Source organism: Corvus moneduloides, chromosome 6 (assembly GCF_009650955.1).
Source record: "Corvus moneduloides isolate bCorMon1 chromosome 6, bCorMon1.pri, whole genome shotgun sequence".
Lineage (NCBI taxonomy): Eukaryota > Metazoa > Chordata > Aves > Passeriformes > Corvidae > Corvus > Corvus moneduloides.
In genome coordinates this window covers 38,299,535-38,316,692 of record NC_045481.1, presented here as the reverse complement: position 1 = coordinate 38,316,692, position 17,158 = coordinate 38,299,535, and the positions used below count along the sequence as shown (strand labels likewise).

At 44.7% G+C, this 17,158-nt stretch overlaps 1 protein-coding gene across 1 annotated transcript; it reads left to right on the top strand.

Annotated features, from left to right (window-relative positions):
* The first annotated feature begins 5,475 nt into the window (after positions 1-5,475).
* Positions 5,476-16,838, top strand: VPS18 (VPS18 core subunit of CORVET and HOPS complexes). The gene is made up of 5 exons (XM_032112181.1): positions 5,476-5,616; positions 10,542-10,683; positions 10,871-10,962; positions 11,672-13,542; positions 14,267-16,838. The coding sequence occupies exons 1-5, from the start codon at positions 5,526-5,528 to the stop codon at positions 14,993-14,995; spliced, it is 2,925 nt and encodes a 974-aa protein (XP_031968072.1). The 5' UTR covers positions 5,476-5,525; the 3' UTR covers positions 14,996-16,838.
* Positions 16,839-17,158: the final 320 nt, after the last annotated feature.

Here is a 17,158-nt window from a genome sequence, read left to right as displayed (position 1 = left end):
CAAACTGCCACAACAACAATATTATACTACATTTTCAGATTAGAGAATAATAAGTTTAAATAAAATAACAGTGCCACCAGCTTAAATTTTTTTTACAAGTTTTTCTTACAAGTTCCAAAGGAAGACAAGCGCTGTATTGTACTAAGCCCCTTTCTCAAACTCGACTTCATCTCCTATCTGACTTGCTTAGGAAGTAGTCCTACCTCTCAGACATTCTATGAATAATTTAGAAGTGTGTTGCCATCTGCTGGAGAAAGTACATCTTTTAATACATCAACTGATAGATGTGAAAGAACAGGCAAAGTTTAAGGCACTCAAAGACTCTTTAAATCTGAAAGAAAAACAGCAAATTTCAGACTGAAGACAGGTTGGAAGACAATGGTCTGAGCTTAATTTAATTATGTCACTCAATCAGACACTTTACGAAAAAAGAGGAGCTAACTTTTAACAGGAATGGGTGAGGGAATTAGCAAGAGAAAGGTGATAAAGTTCATATCCCCCCTGTGAAACAAGGAAAGGCAGGCAGTTAACACCAAACAGTGAAGGGCTGGGTTGAAGAGGGATCGGAAAACCATAAAACGCTGTAAGATCACTGTCTCTGGCAAGTTATCAGTTTCAATTCTTGAGCTTATCATTTATGGATCTTCCTTGAGGATCCAAACTGAGGGATTAGCCACAGGGTGCTGGTGATGGGAAAAAGGTTATCTCACTGTAAAATCACCTGTCCTGTGGTGCTTTTTGTGCATTCTAGGACAGATGGGTTACGCCTGTAGGGTTTCCATGGAGGCACTCAGTGGGTTTACAAAGGGCAGCCTGCTCAGGAATGCACATGTAGCATCAACAGACACTGGTAGTTCACTTGTGGGAAAACTTCTTAAAGTGTCAGGGGAACCATGGTCTGCAGGTCTGCAATTGTTGTTCGAGCATAATACAGTTCCACCCTGTGTTTACTGGTCTGCAGGAAGTCTGCTTCTGACAATGGGTTTGAAGACCTTGCGAGGTTGGTTAATGGTTAGGAGGTGGGCTCTGCAAGACTTTGAGCTTTGATCTCTTCCAGGGTAAATTATAATGTTGTATGGCTCCCCATGTAGGTTCCAGTTCAGGTTCTCATGGGTAACTGAGATACCCAGGATACGCAGTCACTGTAATTTTTTTTACTGCATTTAATCTGTACATAGCATTCAAGAGGTCACTCAGAAACACTGTCTCTTCACTTTGGGAGAAGGTCTCTTGATTGGGTGGGGGACACAGGTATCTGCAGCACTCTCCTCAAAGCAAGTACAGGGGTGCCTCATAGCCTGGAAGTATATTACACCTTTGTTGGTATCTTATGGAGACTGTTCCATTTAGGGAGTTACCCCTATTTGCCTACGGCTTTTAAGAATACAGGGTATTTTTTATGCTGATCACTGTGAAGGAATATTCTATATACAGTGAGCTGGAGTGATGATCAGTATCATCTGTAGTGGAAATCTGTGAGGAAGTCCAGGGTTTAATTCAGATTTTGTGTCACCAGGTTCTGCCTGTACTTCTTTCCACAGCCACATCTTCCTGCCCTCTCCTCTGCACCTGCATTCATGTTTAGATCATGGATCACAGAGTCATCTGCTGCGGGGCAATGAACTGTCTCACTCTGCAGTCATATATGCACTGCTGTGCGCCAAGTGGGGGCTGGACAGGGCAGCCAGCAATGACACAGCGTTGAGGAAGACCAGATTTAGACAGGGTTAATCTTCTGGGAGTCTGGACCTTGGACACATAATATGTTTGTCGATGTCATTATCTAGAATTACCTGTTCCTCTAGGCATCTGAAGAGAATAACATGCCATGCAATACCTAGATGTTGATAGCTGTGTCCACAGCTTGGAGAAAATGTTAACTGTTTAAGTCAAAATTACTGCAAATTGCTGCAACTGTGACCAAAGCCACACCAAAGCAAGACAAGGATTTAGGTTTCCAATCCAAACATGTTGCCAAAATCTCCTAAATTCTCTTGCACGAGTACCTCTTATAGACTTACACCACTGCTACACACAAAATGTAATCATCTGATTCTCCACACATTCCTGGTGAATCAAAGAGCTGATAAATCTTCTTTCTGCAACCCTTGCTCTTCCCTTCTTTTCAGAATACCAAATCTTTGACTGTAGCACTGGGGTATAATTATTGCACATGTTTGTAAATTAAATAATCACAGCATCTGATACTGCAGATGGATGGAACAGGCTTGTGGGCTTGGGTTAGCTTTCAGCTGATGTTTTATTTCCAAATAAGGGGAAAATCTGGCTTCCAATTTAACCACATTAAAATCAGACACAGGTTTCTCATGAGGTATCAGCCCTAACAGGCAATAATATCTGCCAGAATGAGAACAGAAATCTCTTCCATTTCTAGACCTGACCAAGGAAAAACAGCTTACAAGACATGGCCTGATCTAGGCGCTGAGTGGAAACAGACCACAGAGCTGGATGCTGAGAAACTTGTGCACAAATTTCAATTTAGGCTAATATCCAGATAGATTTCAAGACAGTTTATTTCCCCCTTACCAAATAACCCTTCAGTTTTCTACTGCTAAATATATGATTAAAAAGAGAAAAAGCAGAAGCATCGCTGTTGAAGACAACAGGAGGAGACCTCATCTCAAATGAGGCGTCAGACTATGCTCACCCCTGTGACATAAACACAAGCTGAATCTGTGACCAACATAGAGAATTGTAGGATGCTCCAAGGAACTAATTATCTCCTCTTTTTAAGAGAAGTCAAGAACTTCTTGGTTTGATAAATCCTGGATTTGGTACATCTGAATGAAGGCTATGATTGGTGACAATTTTTGCAGAGGAAATGAAAGCTCTAAAGTGTCCTGTACACTAAAGGACAGTGTTTGAACAAGAACAAAAGGATTCAGACTAGCCACGGCTTATGTTAGACTGGAAATCAGAGCTTGAAATCATGAGAGTGTTTGGAACAGGTATGAGCTAGGGCAGTCAAGGGAAAAAATACCCACATTATCAGACAGAGCTTGACAGGAATAGAGAAAGGACTATATGATGTGGTATCTACAAGCGTGGGAGAAGGCATCTGATAGTCCAAGAAGTCCCTTCCTACCTCATTACCCTAAACCTAATGTAATCTGTTTGTACCTTTCGAGATGCTGAAAGAGAACAGTTGCTGCTTATGAAGATCAGGATGATTAGACAGCAAAAGAATGTGGTTTTGTTATTTTGGCTCAGACCTGCCACATAAAGACGGTAAACAGCAGAGGCTGGGACTACTGCTTGCAGGCAGGCTAAGTCAGCAAAAGCTATGTTCTGTTTTTAGCAAAGCAGGCAGAGGTGACCCTGTGGAGGCGTGCCATGGGAGCCTCCAGGAACCCAGCTAGTGTGGGACCTGCATGTCTGGCTCAGCACTGGGGAGAAGGCCTGAGGCTGAGTGATGCAGACCACAGCCCTAGTTTATGAGGGTGCGGTGCCCAGTAAAAGGGCAGAGAAAAAGGAGGTGTAGCTTTGTGAGAAGCCAACCACATGCTATGGCTGCGGGTGGAGCCTCACTGCTACCTGATGTGCAAACTAAGTTCGGGAAGACCTCTTGTGTCTTGTAGTGGATCCCTCTGTGTTGCAAACTGTCCTGTACCCTGTGAGACATTTCTCCATTGCTTCCAGAAAGTGAAGATTAATATGCTGTACATAGTATAGTCACAGTACAGTGTACAGCATACATGTACATCTCTATTAATTTTATGTAGAATGAAACCCGAAGGGTTGTGTAAGAGACTAGTCTTTTTGTTAATGTCATTGTTATAAATTCTCCTAGTTTAAGCTAGAGGCTAAAATTGTAAATAACAATTGTTGGCACACCAGAACAAAAGAAAACTCCAGGTTAGAAATACTATTTAGTCATACAGAAGCTGGGTCCATCACAAAAATCTGGGATAAACTTGCAGAGCAAGTCTAGCACAGTTCAAGGACAGCCTTGTGCTGGATTCCCTTATGCTGTGCCACAATGATCATTCTAGTGATAAAGCCAAGATTTTGTCACCCAATGCCAAAAGAGCCACAATACAGGAGTTTTTACAGAGTGTTTTAAACCAGACAATTCCTAGTTGCAGTCAGTAGAATTTCTATGGCAATCAGCACTCATTCTAGTAGGGCACACTGCTGCGTTAATGAGGTGATTTTTCGCACTTGTAGCTGCGCACAACAGGACTGTGTCACTAAAAACTGGGAAAGAAAACTTTCAAACTGGAGTTACACATTAGAAAGCCGACACTACTTCGTTACAGTGCCAGGTAGATGGGGGTGGGGGTGTCTCTCTGCCTACCATGCGCACCAAGATTCACACTTCCGTTACTTATTTAAAATTTATTATATGAATACGTATTTACATTCCAAGAAGTTTACACTTATTTCCAAGAAGCCTTGTACACATTAATTAATTTTGTAGGTTTTATTACACATGCTGATGTATTAGGGAAGAGGTCTCTAATGGTCCTGTGGGATGGTACTCCACCTCTTTTTAGCCTTCTTTGGTGGCAAATACAAGTTTTGATGTTTGGCATGGTTCTATCATGTAATATTCTGCAACAAAACCAGAGCGTACAACCCGCCTAGAGGAACTCTTGGTTATTATTGGCATACACAAACGCTGGCTTTGTTTATTCGAGTGGGCCCTTTCTTATTTCAACGTAAGCCTCTTGGTATCGGCGGCCAGTGAGCAGAAGCCGCGGGCACTGCGCGGACCGCAAGGCCTGGCAGCAAGGGCACAGACGGACTTGCCATCTCTGGGGAGCATCGGGGACGGGAGGGCGGCGGACGCGGCCCCACGGCCCCGCGGCCCCACGGCCAGCGCCATTGCCAGGCGGACGCGGCCCCACGGCCCCGCGGCCCCACGGCCAGCGCCATTGCCAGGCGGGAGCGGCCCCGCGGCCCCGCGGCCAGCGCCATTGCCAGGCGGGAGCGGCCCCGCGGCCCCGCGGCCAGCGCCATTGCCAGGCGGGAGCGGCCCCGCGGCCCCGCGGCCAGCGCCATTGCCAGGCGGGAGCGGCCCCGCCGCCAGCGCCATTGCCAGGCGGACGCGGCCCCACGGCCCCGCGGCCCCGCGGCCAGCGCCATTGCCAGGCGGGAGCGGCCCCGCGGCCCCGCGGCCAGCGCCATTGCCAGGCGGGAGCGGCCCCGCCGCCAGCGCCATTGCCAGGCGGACGCGGCCCCACGGCCCCGCGGCCCCACGGCCAGCGCCATTGCCAGGCGGGAGCGGCCCCACGGCCCCACGGCCAGCGCCATTGCCAGGCGGGAGCGGCCCCGCGGCTCCACGGCCAGCGCCAGCGCCATTGCCAGGCGGGAGCGGCCCCGCGGCCCCGCGGCCCCACGGCCCCACGGCCAGCGCCATCGCCAGGCGGGAGCGACCCCGCGGCCCCACGGCCAGCGCCATTGCCAGGCGGGAGCGGCCCCGCCCGCCGGCCCCGCCCCGCCGGCGCATGCGCGCGTGACGCGGGTCAGCTGAGCGCGCCGCGCTCGGGCCGCGCTGGGCCATGGCGTCCATCCTGGACGAGTACGAGGACTCCCTGCACCGCTCCGTGTCCGTGCAGCAGAGCCGCGCCAGCGTGGGCATCCCGCACTCCGGTACGTGTGCGCCGGGGCCGCTCCTGTGCGCCGTTCCTGCTCAGAGGGGGAGGCGAGGCGGCAGCTCCGGGTGGGGAGCGGGGCATGCCAGGCTGTGCTGCCTGGAAGAGGTGTTGTCGCTGTGTGTGTGTGGCAAAGCATTCGGCTGCGGCTTGTTTTTTTCCACGGCTTGCTGTGGGAAGTGTTCAGAGACAGGGAGCACCTGACTGCTGGCGAAGCAGAGTGGCGATGCTGGTCAGCGCAGCGAAGCTGCGGTGCTGCCGATGTGTGGGAGGCGCTGGCCCTGAGGTGCTGCCCGGAGCCAGCGCGGGTGCGTGCAGTCGCATGTGCCTGTGTGGTCACAGGTTATAACCAACCACACCTCGGAGCTGTGGGAGCGGGTCACTTTGCTTCCTTTTTCTGCTCCTCTCTGAGGAAGCCATGCTTTACAGTGTTATGGATGTGTGCACAGCTGTTCCTGCACGGAGTTCGTTTCCTAACCCAGGCGCAGTTTACCAAAGACTTCGTTTCTCTAGAGTGGTTCCCTTAGGCTGACTACAGGATGGCAAGGTGACAAACAAAGCAGTCTGTATCACTGCTACGCTTTTCTGTCAAGGGATGTGCAGCTTTGGTTTACTGTGCTGTTCAGGGAGTTGTCCCATCAGTGTAAAGTAATGGTATGATGGCCAGTCTGTTTTTTCTTTCATGTCAGAGAAATTTATTCCATTTTAAATTCAAGCTTTATTAGGTTCAATAACCATTTCCTACGAGATGCTACCTCTCAATATTTTATTGAGTGTGGCAGGGAAATGTAGGTCATGAGAGAATTCTACTCTACCTGATATTGTCATGGTAGTAGCAGCCACTATGCGGAGTTGGTGGTTTTGAGTTACAAGTTTGGAAAAACAAGGACACATTCTTTCAAGTTTTTTCCTTGTATAGTGTTGGCCACCTGTAATCTTTGGAGAAACCAGGTTGTGAGATTAATGTATGTGATAAGAATTGATAAATTCTGTCATGCTATGTGTATTATGGACGATAAATACACTGACAGAATTACTCTGAGTCTAGGTACTGAAGTAGGTATGTTCCCCTTGTTTGTTTTGACATGCATGGTTACTTTGTTGTGTAATGTTAGGTAAAGAATAAGTGGCCTGAATAGGTGGTGTGCAGGGCAGTGTTGGGACAAGTCATGTCACTGAAAATAAATTTTCAAGGACTCAGCTTTTCTTCTTGACTGCTGCAACACGGTCTCCAGTCATGGCTGTCTTGAGAAATCTGCCTGTTTGCTGACAGTTGATATTGGCAGAGGAAGTTTGGGAAACTGCTTAATTGCAAAGGCATGGCTTAATCAGGATTTCTATTATTCTTAAATCAGACCACACTGGCAATTTTTAATAAAACTTGGGTTGGTAAAAGTTGTGGGCAATCTGAAGTTTAAGTAAATTTATTTTGTAGAAAGATACAATAATTAACTTCCTGAAGGCAGTCCTTAAGGTTAGGTTTGAAATTTTGGAGGCTGTTGAAACTTATTCCTCAGTTTCAGTGAGTTGTTCCCTGCGCTTTTTAAACTGCAGGTACTGTTTCTCAAAGTTGTAGATAAACAAGCAGTGACTCTGTATCCAACCTAAAGTCCTGCTGCGTTGTGAACTTCAAGTACTGTAGCTCCAGCTTTGAAAAGCCTACTTTGACCCACTAGACTTGACCATACTAGTGATCTTAGATCCTTGGACAGATGAAAAGGTCTGAGGAAATATGCAGGTTTGCCCAGAAATCAGGTGGGAAATGCTGCAGTAGAATCTTGTGTGAACAGAAGAGGGACACTGGGGACAGGATGAGGGAGGAGACTGACTGAAGGGAATGAATGTTATAAAACATACATCTCCTTTGTACAGAGAACTGTATATTAAGGAAGCTCATCCTCCTATTAGGGACAATAGTTAAAATTCTCATGGGTTAGTGGTGATGATCCTATGGGTGTTATGAATGTAATGGATACAGGCCTAAAGAGTCTAGAATGTTGAAATCCAATAGTTTGGCTTGAATTATGACTGAGTTAAACCATAAACAGTTTCTCCTTAACTCTAAACCCCTGCCTCTGTATAGGTGCTATTTGTTCCCCTTTCCTTCCTTCCTTTCTTTCCTTAGGTTTCCTTGCTGAGTCAGCCTTGCTTTGTCAGGTGACAGTCTGAAAAAAATTCGAGATTACCTGATGAATGTGACTTGATGATCTGATAATACATGGGTTTTTCAGAGTAATCCTTCCCTTTTATATAGATATATAAGAATACATATTTATTGGTTAGCTGTGATATCATGTGTATCTACACCTTGGGAGCTCTGTGTACATGTTTTGAACTGCAGTTCATACCAGCAAATTTAAACTGTGGCATTGCAGCTCCCTGATCTAAAAAGAAGAGCATCAGTTCTGCTTAACTGGAAATAAAGGAATGCGCACTTGCATAAATGGGTAGCATTTAAGGTGTGGATCAATGTGTAAGAAAAAAACACGTGCTCAGCAAAAGGCTGCCTACTCAGGTTATGGTTGCTTTGTCTGTTCCTGCATCTTTCTTCTGGGTAAAGTGTAATTTAAGGATCCTGCAGCTGGTCTAGAGGTGAGGTAGAGGCATGGAGAAAGCATTGGTGGAATAGACAATTAAAGGATTTGTCTACTGGTAGCAAGCTACTTTCCATTACTACACTGTCTTTTTCAACACCAGTATGGCTGAAATTAGAGTTTTTGAGGACAAACTGGAAAATATTATGGGTATCGAGTGTGTTTCAAAGTGGTGCTGTTACTCCCAGTCTAGAGAGTGTCAGGCCCATGCTCATTAGCAGGGAAGTAATGTGTTCCCTCTGAGATACAGTTCCGTGTTTCTTTTTTCTCTAAGTTTATACTTCCTAGTTAGCTGCTTTGGCCATAGATGGCCTTAACTTGCTATAGATCTTTTTGGTTTCCATCTTTTTGTCCAGGGTGACTGCTGCATAGATCTGCTTGCTTTAGAGATCCTTCACTTGCACGTGGAGCAAAGCAGATGGGTTAATCTAACAATGTATCTGTCTGTCTTGCTTTTGAGCTTGAGGTAGTGTGGCCAGATTGAGATCCTCTGCGGTTTTCTTCAGCAGAGCTTTATGTAAGATTTTGTGCGTATGGGAAATTGAGTCACTGGGAAAACTTGTGTCCTGGGACAGATATGGATGACACTTTGTGATAAGGTCTGTTGGTGGATGCACATGAGTTCCAGGATTTTGCTAATGAGTAATATCATTTGGGTTTGGTTTTATATGAATGTCTTCTTATTTTTCAGTTCACTGGCTTATCTGAGCTCTTTTGTAGTTTTTTGCTTCATCATAAGAAGGCCATAAAGAATGACCTCCTTATTTAGGAATACAATGGCATGGTCTCTTCAAGTCCCATATTTGCTTGTGCAGAGGTCTACCCATCTGCAATGAAAACTAAATCTGTTGTGCTGCTTTTCTGTGCTGCCAAGTGTGTTACAGATTCACTGGTCTTAAAAGTTTGTTTGTTGACCTCTTGCTTATGGCTGGGCTTCTTGCCTTTTTCATAGTCAAAGTAATGAGTTAGAACTGCATCTTATGCTTTGTCTAGCTACACTGAAGATCATAAGAGGTTTATAAAGCATTATATTTCTAAGTTTTTATTTATTTATTTACTTAAACTCTTCTCCAGAAGTATGTCACTACCTTTAAGTAAGACTGTCTTCATTCTCTGCCTTTCCCACCTAGATGTCCTTCCTGAGTAATTCTTCAGCATGCCTCGCTGTGTGTGCCACGTTTCCCAAGCTGGTTGGGGTGAAACAGACAGACTGAATACTTAATTAGTCACGTTAACTTACTTCCTCTGGTTGTCTACATGGCCATTTTCAGTTCTTTCATTTGTCAGGTTTGCTTGCTTGGGCTTAAAATGCAGCATGGGTTCTGTAAGGTGTCTTTGTCTTGTCAAACTTTTTAACTCTAGCCTTAACTTCATTGGGCATTTCTTCGAATTCAGGCATAGTTTTTGAAAAGATCAGAGGATTAGGTTAGTCTGGCTCCATCTTGGGACTTGCTGTGAAATGGTAAACCAGTCTGAAAGGGTTTTGGCTGAGGAAGCAACTTATGCCAAGATTGGAGCATTGATTCAGCAATCACCATGTCCTAGTTATTGCTTTGGCTCTAATAGGTAGTTTGCATGCCTTCCAACAACAACTGAAAAGTTGCAATTAGGATAGTGTTACGATTGGTGAAATGGGGCTATGGTAAAAGCTTCACTGTGACCTCCAGCTGTGTTCTCTGCAGCAACTCACCCATCAGACTTCTCTCTATGATGAAGTCTGCTATGTGGATACAGAAAAACCAACGTGGCTTTAAAAAAATAGCTTTAGCTTGTGTGTGTTGGATGTAAAGTATGATAGCTCATTCAGTTCCAACATGGAACAAGAGAGAAATAGATTTCAATTAACACTGCAGTGGTCTCTTGGGTAGCTTGTATGGTGGTGTCCAACCAGAGCCTCCCTTGTGTCTTGTGTAATATCAGCCATTCTTTCTTGTCTTGAACAAATAAGCTGTCAACCAAGGAAAACAAATTACTTTGTGATTCTACTCTAATTTTTAGCTTTTTATGCAGTTTTTGTGATGTTTTGTGGCATTCCCTGCAATTCTATGTGTTTTCAAATTAATATTTACGACAAGTTTGCAGTTTTGGGACAAGACAGATTAATATGAATTAATATTAAAACTATATTAATACTTTTCTTCCCTGTTACACATATCTATGTGAGTGCTGCTCTCCGTGTTCACGCTCCATGGAACACACTTCCTTTTCAGTAAAACTTGGAGCAGGAAATGATCCTTTTAGTCTTATAGGCTGGATTTTGATGTAGTGTGGGGTTGTTGTTGTGGGGTTTGTCTTGTTTAGTTTCTAAGTGTTCACGTTCTTTCTCCAGGATATGTCAGTGCACGACTGGAGAAGGAAACACCAATATTTAACAAGCAGAGGATTGATTTTGCTCCTCCAGAGAAAATTAACAGCTTAGTAGTCTCCTCTAACCAGCTCTGTATGAGCCTTGGGAAAGACACCCTTCTCAGGTAATGCTGCCAGAATCCTGAACTTATTGCTTGTTTTTCCCCTGCCTTTTTTTTTTCCCTTAAGTCGTTAGAGAACTTATATTTGCAAACTGGATAAAATGCCATGAGCCCAATGTGGAAAACAGATGAGGAGCTACACGTATGTGAACTTTTGTTGGCAGCATGCTTTCATGGTTTCTCTTTGCAGGATTGATCTTGGGAAGCCAGATGAACCTAATCAGGTAGAGCTGGGACGCAAAGATGAAGCCAAAGTCTACAAGATGTTTTTGGACCACACAGGTGAGGCAGTGGATCATGGATATTTACAGACAGTGGACAGAGCAGAACAAGTGCTGGTGAAGGAGTTATCTTGCTGTTTTGTACGTAAGGAGAGCAGATCAGTCTTCCATGGGCCAGACTCTGTTTCCCAGGGCCCCTGCCTCCTGGTTTGCCCTTTTGCTATTAGTAACGCAAGGGCTTGTGCGCGTGTTGTATTTTCGAACTCTAAATGAACAGATGCAGTTAGGCTATTCTGAGCAAGGCTGCTAAAACCAATCAAAGGAAGTGTCTGCAGTCACTCTGTGCTGTATGGTTTATATAAGAATTTTTAAAAAGGTCTGAAAAACATCTGCAGTTCACTGTAGCCTAGGCTGATTCTAAGAAACTAAACAGAAGTTTGGAAAGAGATGCTCATATCTCTCACCAACTGCCAGGGATAGGAGGGAACTTTGGGAATTGTTTATCCATAGAACATTTATTGAAACAGAATACCTTCTTGGTAAAGCATCTGGTACCAGTTACTTAACTTTGCAACATATGGACTACTGTTCTGATCCAGCGTGGAAATCCCCCACATTCCCATGAATGCCTGGGAAAGTCTTGTATTAAGTATGTTGATACTGGAATTTATCAAATATTAGGATTAGAAGCTTCAGGAATTTGGCTCGCTTAGGCACAGTCTTGATTTGTTCTCTCCTTCTCCCTCCCACAACCCCTCTGCTGTTGGCAGGCTCTCATCTCCTGATTGCTCTCAACACCAGCGAATGCATCTACCTGAACAGAAGTGTTCAGAAAGTGCGGGCACTCTCCCGCTGGAAAGGACACTTGATTGAAAGTGTGGGCTGGAACAAATTTCTTGGTTCAGAAACCAACACAGGACCTATCCTGGTGGGGACATCCCAGGGGCAGATCTATGAGGCTGAAATCTCTGTCAGCGAAGGAAGCCTCTTCAGCACTAACCCTGACCAGTACTTCCGACAGGTCTACACTCTGGAAGAGGAATCTGGACCTGCCCCAGTCTGCTGCTTGGAAATTGAACGAGGGATAGAAGGGAAATTTTTTATTATAGCCACCACTAGGAAGAGACTCTTTCAGTTTGTTGGCAAAGTGCCGGAAGGGACAGAGCAGCAAGGCTTCAGCTCCGTATTTGCTGTGCATGCTGACCATCTGCCCAGCTTTCGGGAGTTTCCAGCCAACTTGGGTTTCAGTGAGATTGCCTTTTACACTCCAAAACTGCGTTCCAGCCCGCGCTCCTTTGCCTGGATGATGGGAAATGGGGTTTTATATGGTACATTGGATTATAGTCGTCCTGATTCAATTCTGAGTGATGAACGGGTCTGGGTTTATCCTCCTGATATTGACATAACTGTGAACAAGCCAATATCCATTGTACTTACCCAGTTCCACTTCCTGTTGCTGCTGCCTGACCGTGTGAAGGCTGTCTGCACTCTGAATGGACAAGTTGTTTTTCAAGATCTGTTCCTGGAGAAGTTTGGCTCGCTGACACGCATGATTAAAGATCCCACAGTCCAGCAGATATGGATCCACACTGAGAAAGTAGTGTTCCGCTACCATGTCCAGCGGGAATCTAGAGATGTGTGGAAGATGTATATGAATATGAACAAATTTGATCTAGCAAAAGAGTATTGTAAGGACCGTCCAGAGTGTCTTGACATCGTGCTGGCAAAAGAGGCAGAGCACTGCTTCCAAAACAAGAGGTATCTGGACAGTGCCAAGTGTTACGCGCTGACCCAGAACTACTTCGAGGAAATTGCTCTGAAGTTCATTGAAGCCAAGCAAGAAGAGGCCCTGATGGAGTTTCTAATTAAGAAGCTAAGTAACCTAAAGCCTTCGGAGAAGACACAGACCACTCTGCTGACCACATGGTTGACAGAGCTGTACCTGAACTGGCTGGGTATATTGCAAGGAGATCCCTCTCAGCGAAATCTCTATTTGGATACACGGGAGAAGTTTCGTACTTTCTTGAGCAGTCCTAAAAACAAAGACTGTCTTTTTAATAATCGGGCATCTATTTATGAGCTGTTGGCAAGCCATGGCGACACAGAGCACATGGTCTACTTTGCAGTCATCATGCAGGATTATGAGCGTGTAGTAGCTCACCACTGCCAGCATGATGAGTACGATGAGGCTCTAAATGTGCTGTCTAGGCACAGAGATGAGAAACTCTTCTACAAGTTCTCTCCAGTTCTCATCCAGCATATTCCCAAGAAGGTAGTTGATGCTTGGATTTCTATGGGCTCTAGACTGGATGCCAGGAACCTCATTCCAGCCCTTGTTAACTACAGCCAGAGTGCCAGCACCCAGCAGATCAATGAAGCTATTAGATACATGGAGTTCTGTGTCTACCAGCTGGAGGAAACACAGCAAGCCATTCACAACTACCTGTTGTCTCTTTACGCTTTGTGTCGGCCGGATTCGCTGCTGTCATACCTGGAGCAAGCAGGAACCAACCCCAACAGGATCCACTACGACCTGAAGTATGCACTGCGCTTGTGTGCAGAGCACGGGCACCACCGAGCGTGTGTCCACATTTACAAAGTGATGGAATTATATGAGGAGGCTGTGGATCTCGCCTTACAGGTACGTGTGTGTCTGTGCATGCTGTGATACACAGGAATGTAGCTTCTTCAAGTTAGCTTGAACAGCAGAGCATGGAGAGGAGCTGGACAGACTCACTGGTATCAAAGCTGTGCAGCTGAGGCTTGGAAGAAAGACCTGGCTCTGTTAACATTCTTGTGTGCTGTCACAACTGCTCCAAGTAGGCAGCTGACTGACAAGCCATAACTGAGGGCAGGGCCACGGAAAGTGTGAGGGGAAGTACTGTCTGTCTCAAGCTCAGTCTCTGACATAAAATACCTTTAACATATCTGCATTTATGCAAGATTTGTATTCCTATTGTTAAGAATTCTAATTACTTCCTATTCCTAGCTTTGGTAATTATCACAGAAGCCTTTGTCAGCTTAGTCTGATCTTCAGGGGGATGTTGGATTTTTATCCTATTGGAATTGCTATGTCTTTGCTGAAATGTGTAGTCAGCAAAGATACCATAACATGAATTTGTCCTTACTGTGCTGGCCTTTGTTCTCTATTGGGTAGCAAGCTAATCTTCAGTGAGGAATACTGGGGGAGAGGAGAGGCGTTTGACATGGAAGCAAGGAGCAGGCCAGTAGTGCAGTCCTAGGGAATGAGACAGCAGTAGATGTTTTCTAAATGCGTCTTAAAATGGACAGCAGGCTTTGAAGTTGAATGGTGGACAAACAAAGAGGCAAGCTTAACTCTGTTTCTTTATCTGTCCAACTTCTAGGTGGATGTTGATCTTGCCAAGTCCTGTGCAGATCTTCCTGAAGATGATGAGGAACTCCGGAAGAAGCTGTGGTTGAAGATCGCTCGCCATGTTGTTCAGGAGGAGAAGGATGTCAAGAAGGCAATGGCCTGCCTCTCCAGCTGTGCTCTGCTGAAGATTGAAGATGTCCTGCCATTCTTTCCAGACTTTGTCACTATTGACCATTTCAAGGAGGCAATCTGTAACTCCCTGGAGGACTACAACAAGCACATTGAGGAGCTGAAAAGGGAGATGGAGGAAGCCACACAGAGTGCCAAGAGGATCCGAGAGGACATCCAGGAAATGAGAAACAAGTATGGCTCTGTGGAGCCTCAGGAAAAATGTGCTGCTTGTGACTTTCCACTTCTAAACCGCCCTTTTTACCTTTTCCTGTGTGGTCACATGTTTCACTATGACTGTCTCCTCCAAGCAGTTTTCCCAAACCTTCCTGCCTATAAACAGGCAAAACTTGAAGATCTTCAGAAGAAGCTGGCAGCTACCAGCCAGCCCTCCAAGAGCCACCATCGTCCCAAGGATGCAGATACCATTAGCTTGGGGAAGGGGCAGCAGAGCCGGGAACAGATCAAAGCTGACATTGATGATATTGTGGCAGCTGAATGTGTGTACTGTGGTGAGCTGATGATCCGGTCCATTGACAAGCCTTTTATTGATCCCCAAAAGTATGAAGAGGAGATGCAAAGCTGGCTGTAGTTTTCCAAATCTTCAACTGTCAAACAAATTGTGAAGCTTCTGTGGTGGGAATATAACCTCCAGGAGCAGGAACACAGTGACTTCTGTGCGCCTCTAAGCAAACGGTAGTGCAGTCTTTTTACCAGTGTTAGGGAGAGCTAGTCTTGAGAAGTGGGGAGATATAGCTATGGCTGTCTAAGAACTTTACCAATACTTAAAGCTAACCTACTGGAATATTTAGCAGGTGTTTCTGCTTGCAGTTCTTCTGAGGTTCTCAGTGTGAAACTAAATGGAGTGCCTTGTTGTCCCAGAGGAATTGGGAACAGCTTGAGATTTATCTGCCCTGTTGTGTGGTATTCGTTTTGGTGAAGACAAGCTGAAAGAGAAAGGTAGTGAAGGACACTAAGCAGTGTAATCTTAATTCATCACTTTCAAAGCTAGAATTGCCCTCTGTTTCCTTTTTGTTGAGAGTCTATAACCACATACAGAGAAAGAACGTGAAAGGACAGAAGCTCTTATACACATATATATATTTTGTAAACATCGTGCTACGCAAGTACGTATTTCTACACAATGTGATACAAGAGTGTGTATAGTTTTCAAGCAGAAGTGTCTCATAATATACTAAAGTAATTTGCCTGCGATTCAAATGAGTAGTTCTCACAAGCTTTATGCACAAGACCCACACACATTTGGATTTTCTGTAGGTACTGTTTCTCGAAATGCCTGTTCACCCCTTCCTTCCTCTCTCCATCCTGTTTCTACTGCCTTTGTATAGTGGGTCTTGGTTTTGTCTTCACCCCAAACCAAAATTTATAGATGCAGTAGTAAGGTTTCAGCTGATACTCTGCAGGAACACAATCTGGATGTCTTGCTGTGGTTGTATTCAAGCTACACTTGAGCATTAGACTCAAGATCTAGTCAGAGGCTTGCTCAAGGTTAGTCTACAGAAAAGTTCTGTTGGTGTGAAATTTGCTTTGCCCTTTGAAGCTAGTACCTTGTGCCTAAACAGTCTTTTGCCTTCCACTTTTTGGAGATGGCTGAAAGTCAGTGCTTCTTTCTATTGCTCCAACTTGGAAAATTTTTCCTAGAAGGTAGCAATCACTACCTTGTGAGTGAGAGAAGAGAAAATTTTCGTTAGCAGTTTAGCAAGGGTTCCTTGTTTTATTTTAAGAAAATGAAGTTTTAATTAAGTTTTGCTGTTTGGGACTGAATCACAAAGGTAGTAATTGACAGAAGAACTGAATGTTCTAAAAGAAAAAATACAATTCTTGTAATTAAGGCAATAGAAAATACTGTCTTCTGAAAAACCTTCTCAGTTCTTTCACATGAATATATGTGCTTGTTTTGAGTACCTCTCTCAATCTCCTAGCCACTTACCCTGTTTGTAGGGTTGTAGAAATGAATCTTCATGTTATTGTAAGAGAATATGAATTGGTTTCCTCAAGAATCTGACCTAGGAATTCTGAGTTCAGAACTTCAGAAGAACATCTATGCTTTTGTTGGGAGTGTCAGCCTGGAATGAATTAATTTTATCTGTGTAAAATGACATGAGTGATAAAAACAGATAAGAAAGTAGGTTTAAAATATGAAACCTGAGGTTTAAAAATCCTCTTTTCTTTGGTGGGGCCATGGGATAAGCAGTCTTGTTACCACCTGGTGGTGTGTGTTTGCTGGCTTATCAGAGAGCACTGTTCAGGTGGTTCCATTCAGCGATGGTTCACAAAATCCATGTGCTGTAGTTTTCTTTGGCTCTGGATAGCCTTTTGCTTTGAATAAGTCAGTGGTCTGGCGGAAGATTTTGTGATGAAAACTAAATGTGATGTCTTTTGAAGTTTACCATTAAACCTGTAATAACTGGCCACTCCTGTGAATCATCATCTTTTCCTGTAAGCAGTATGATATTTAAGGTTGTATATGTCATTATAAAGCAACAGTAGCCTCCCACTCAAACCAGTTTCTGGTCAAAGATAAGTGGCTGTTTTTCTCCCCTTTAGCAGAACATGGATATCGGCTCATTCTGATGCTGGGGTAATTTCAAATTTTTTGGAGGTGTTCTTAATACTTGTTCCATCTCTTTTGGACCTTTACAGGATGCTTTCCTGGTATATTAGAATTACTATAGTCCTCCATTCTTTTCCTGTTTGTGCTATAGTAGTCACATCACTAAACAGACCGTTGCAG

Excerpts from the sequence above, each read along its gene's own strand:
- VPS18 (XM_032112181.1), top strand. The coding sequence starts at position 5,526 with ATGGCGTCCATCCTGGACGAGTACGAGGACTCCCTGCACCGCTCCGTG. Across the intron at positions 10,684-10,870 it reads GGGAAAGACACCCTTCTCAG|GATTGATCTTGGGAAGCCAG; the intron begins GTAATGCTGCCA and ends TTCTCTTTGCAG. Across the intron at positions 10,963-11,671 it reads GATGTTTTTGGACCACACAG|GCTCTCATCTCCTGATTGCT; the intron begins GTGAGGCAGTGG and ends TGCTGTTGGCAG.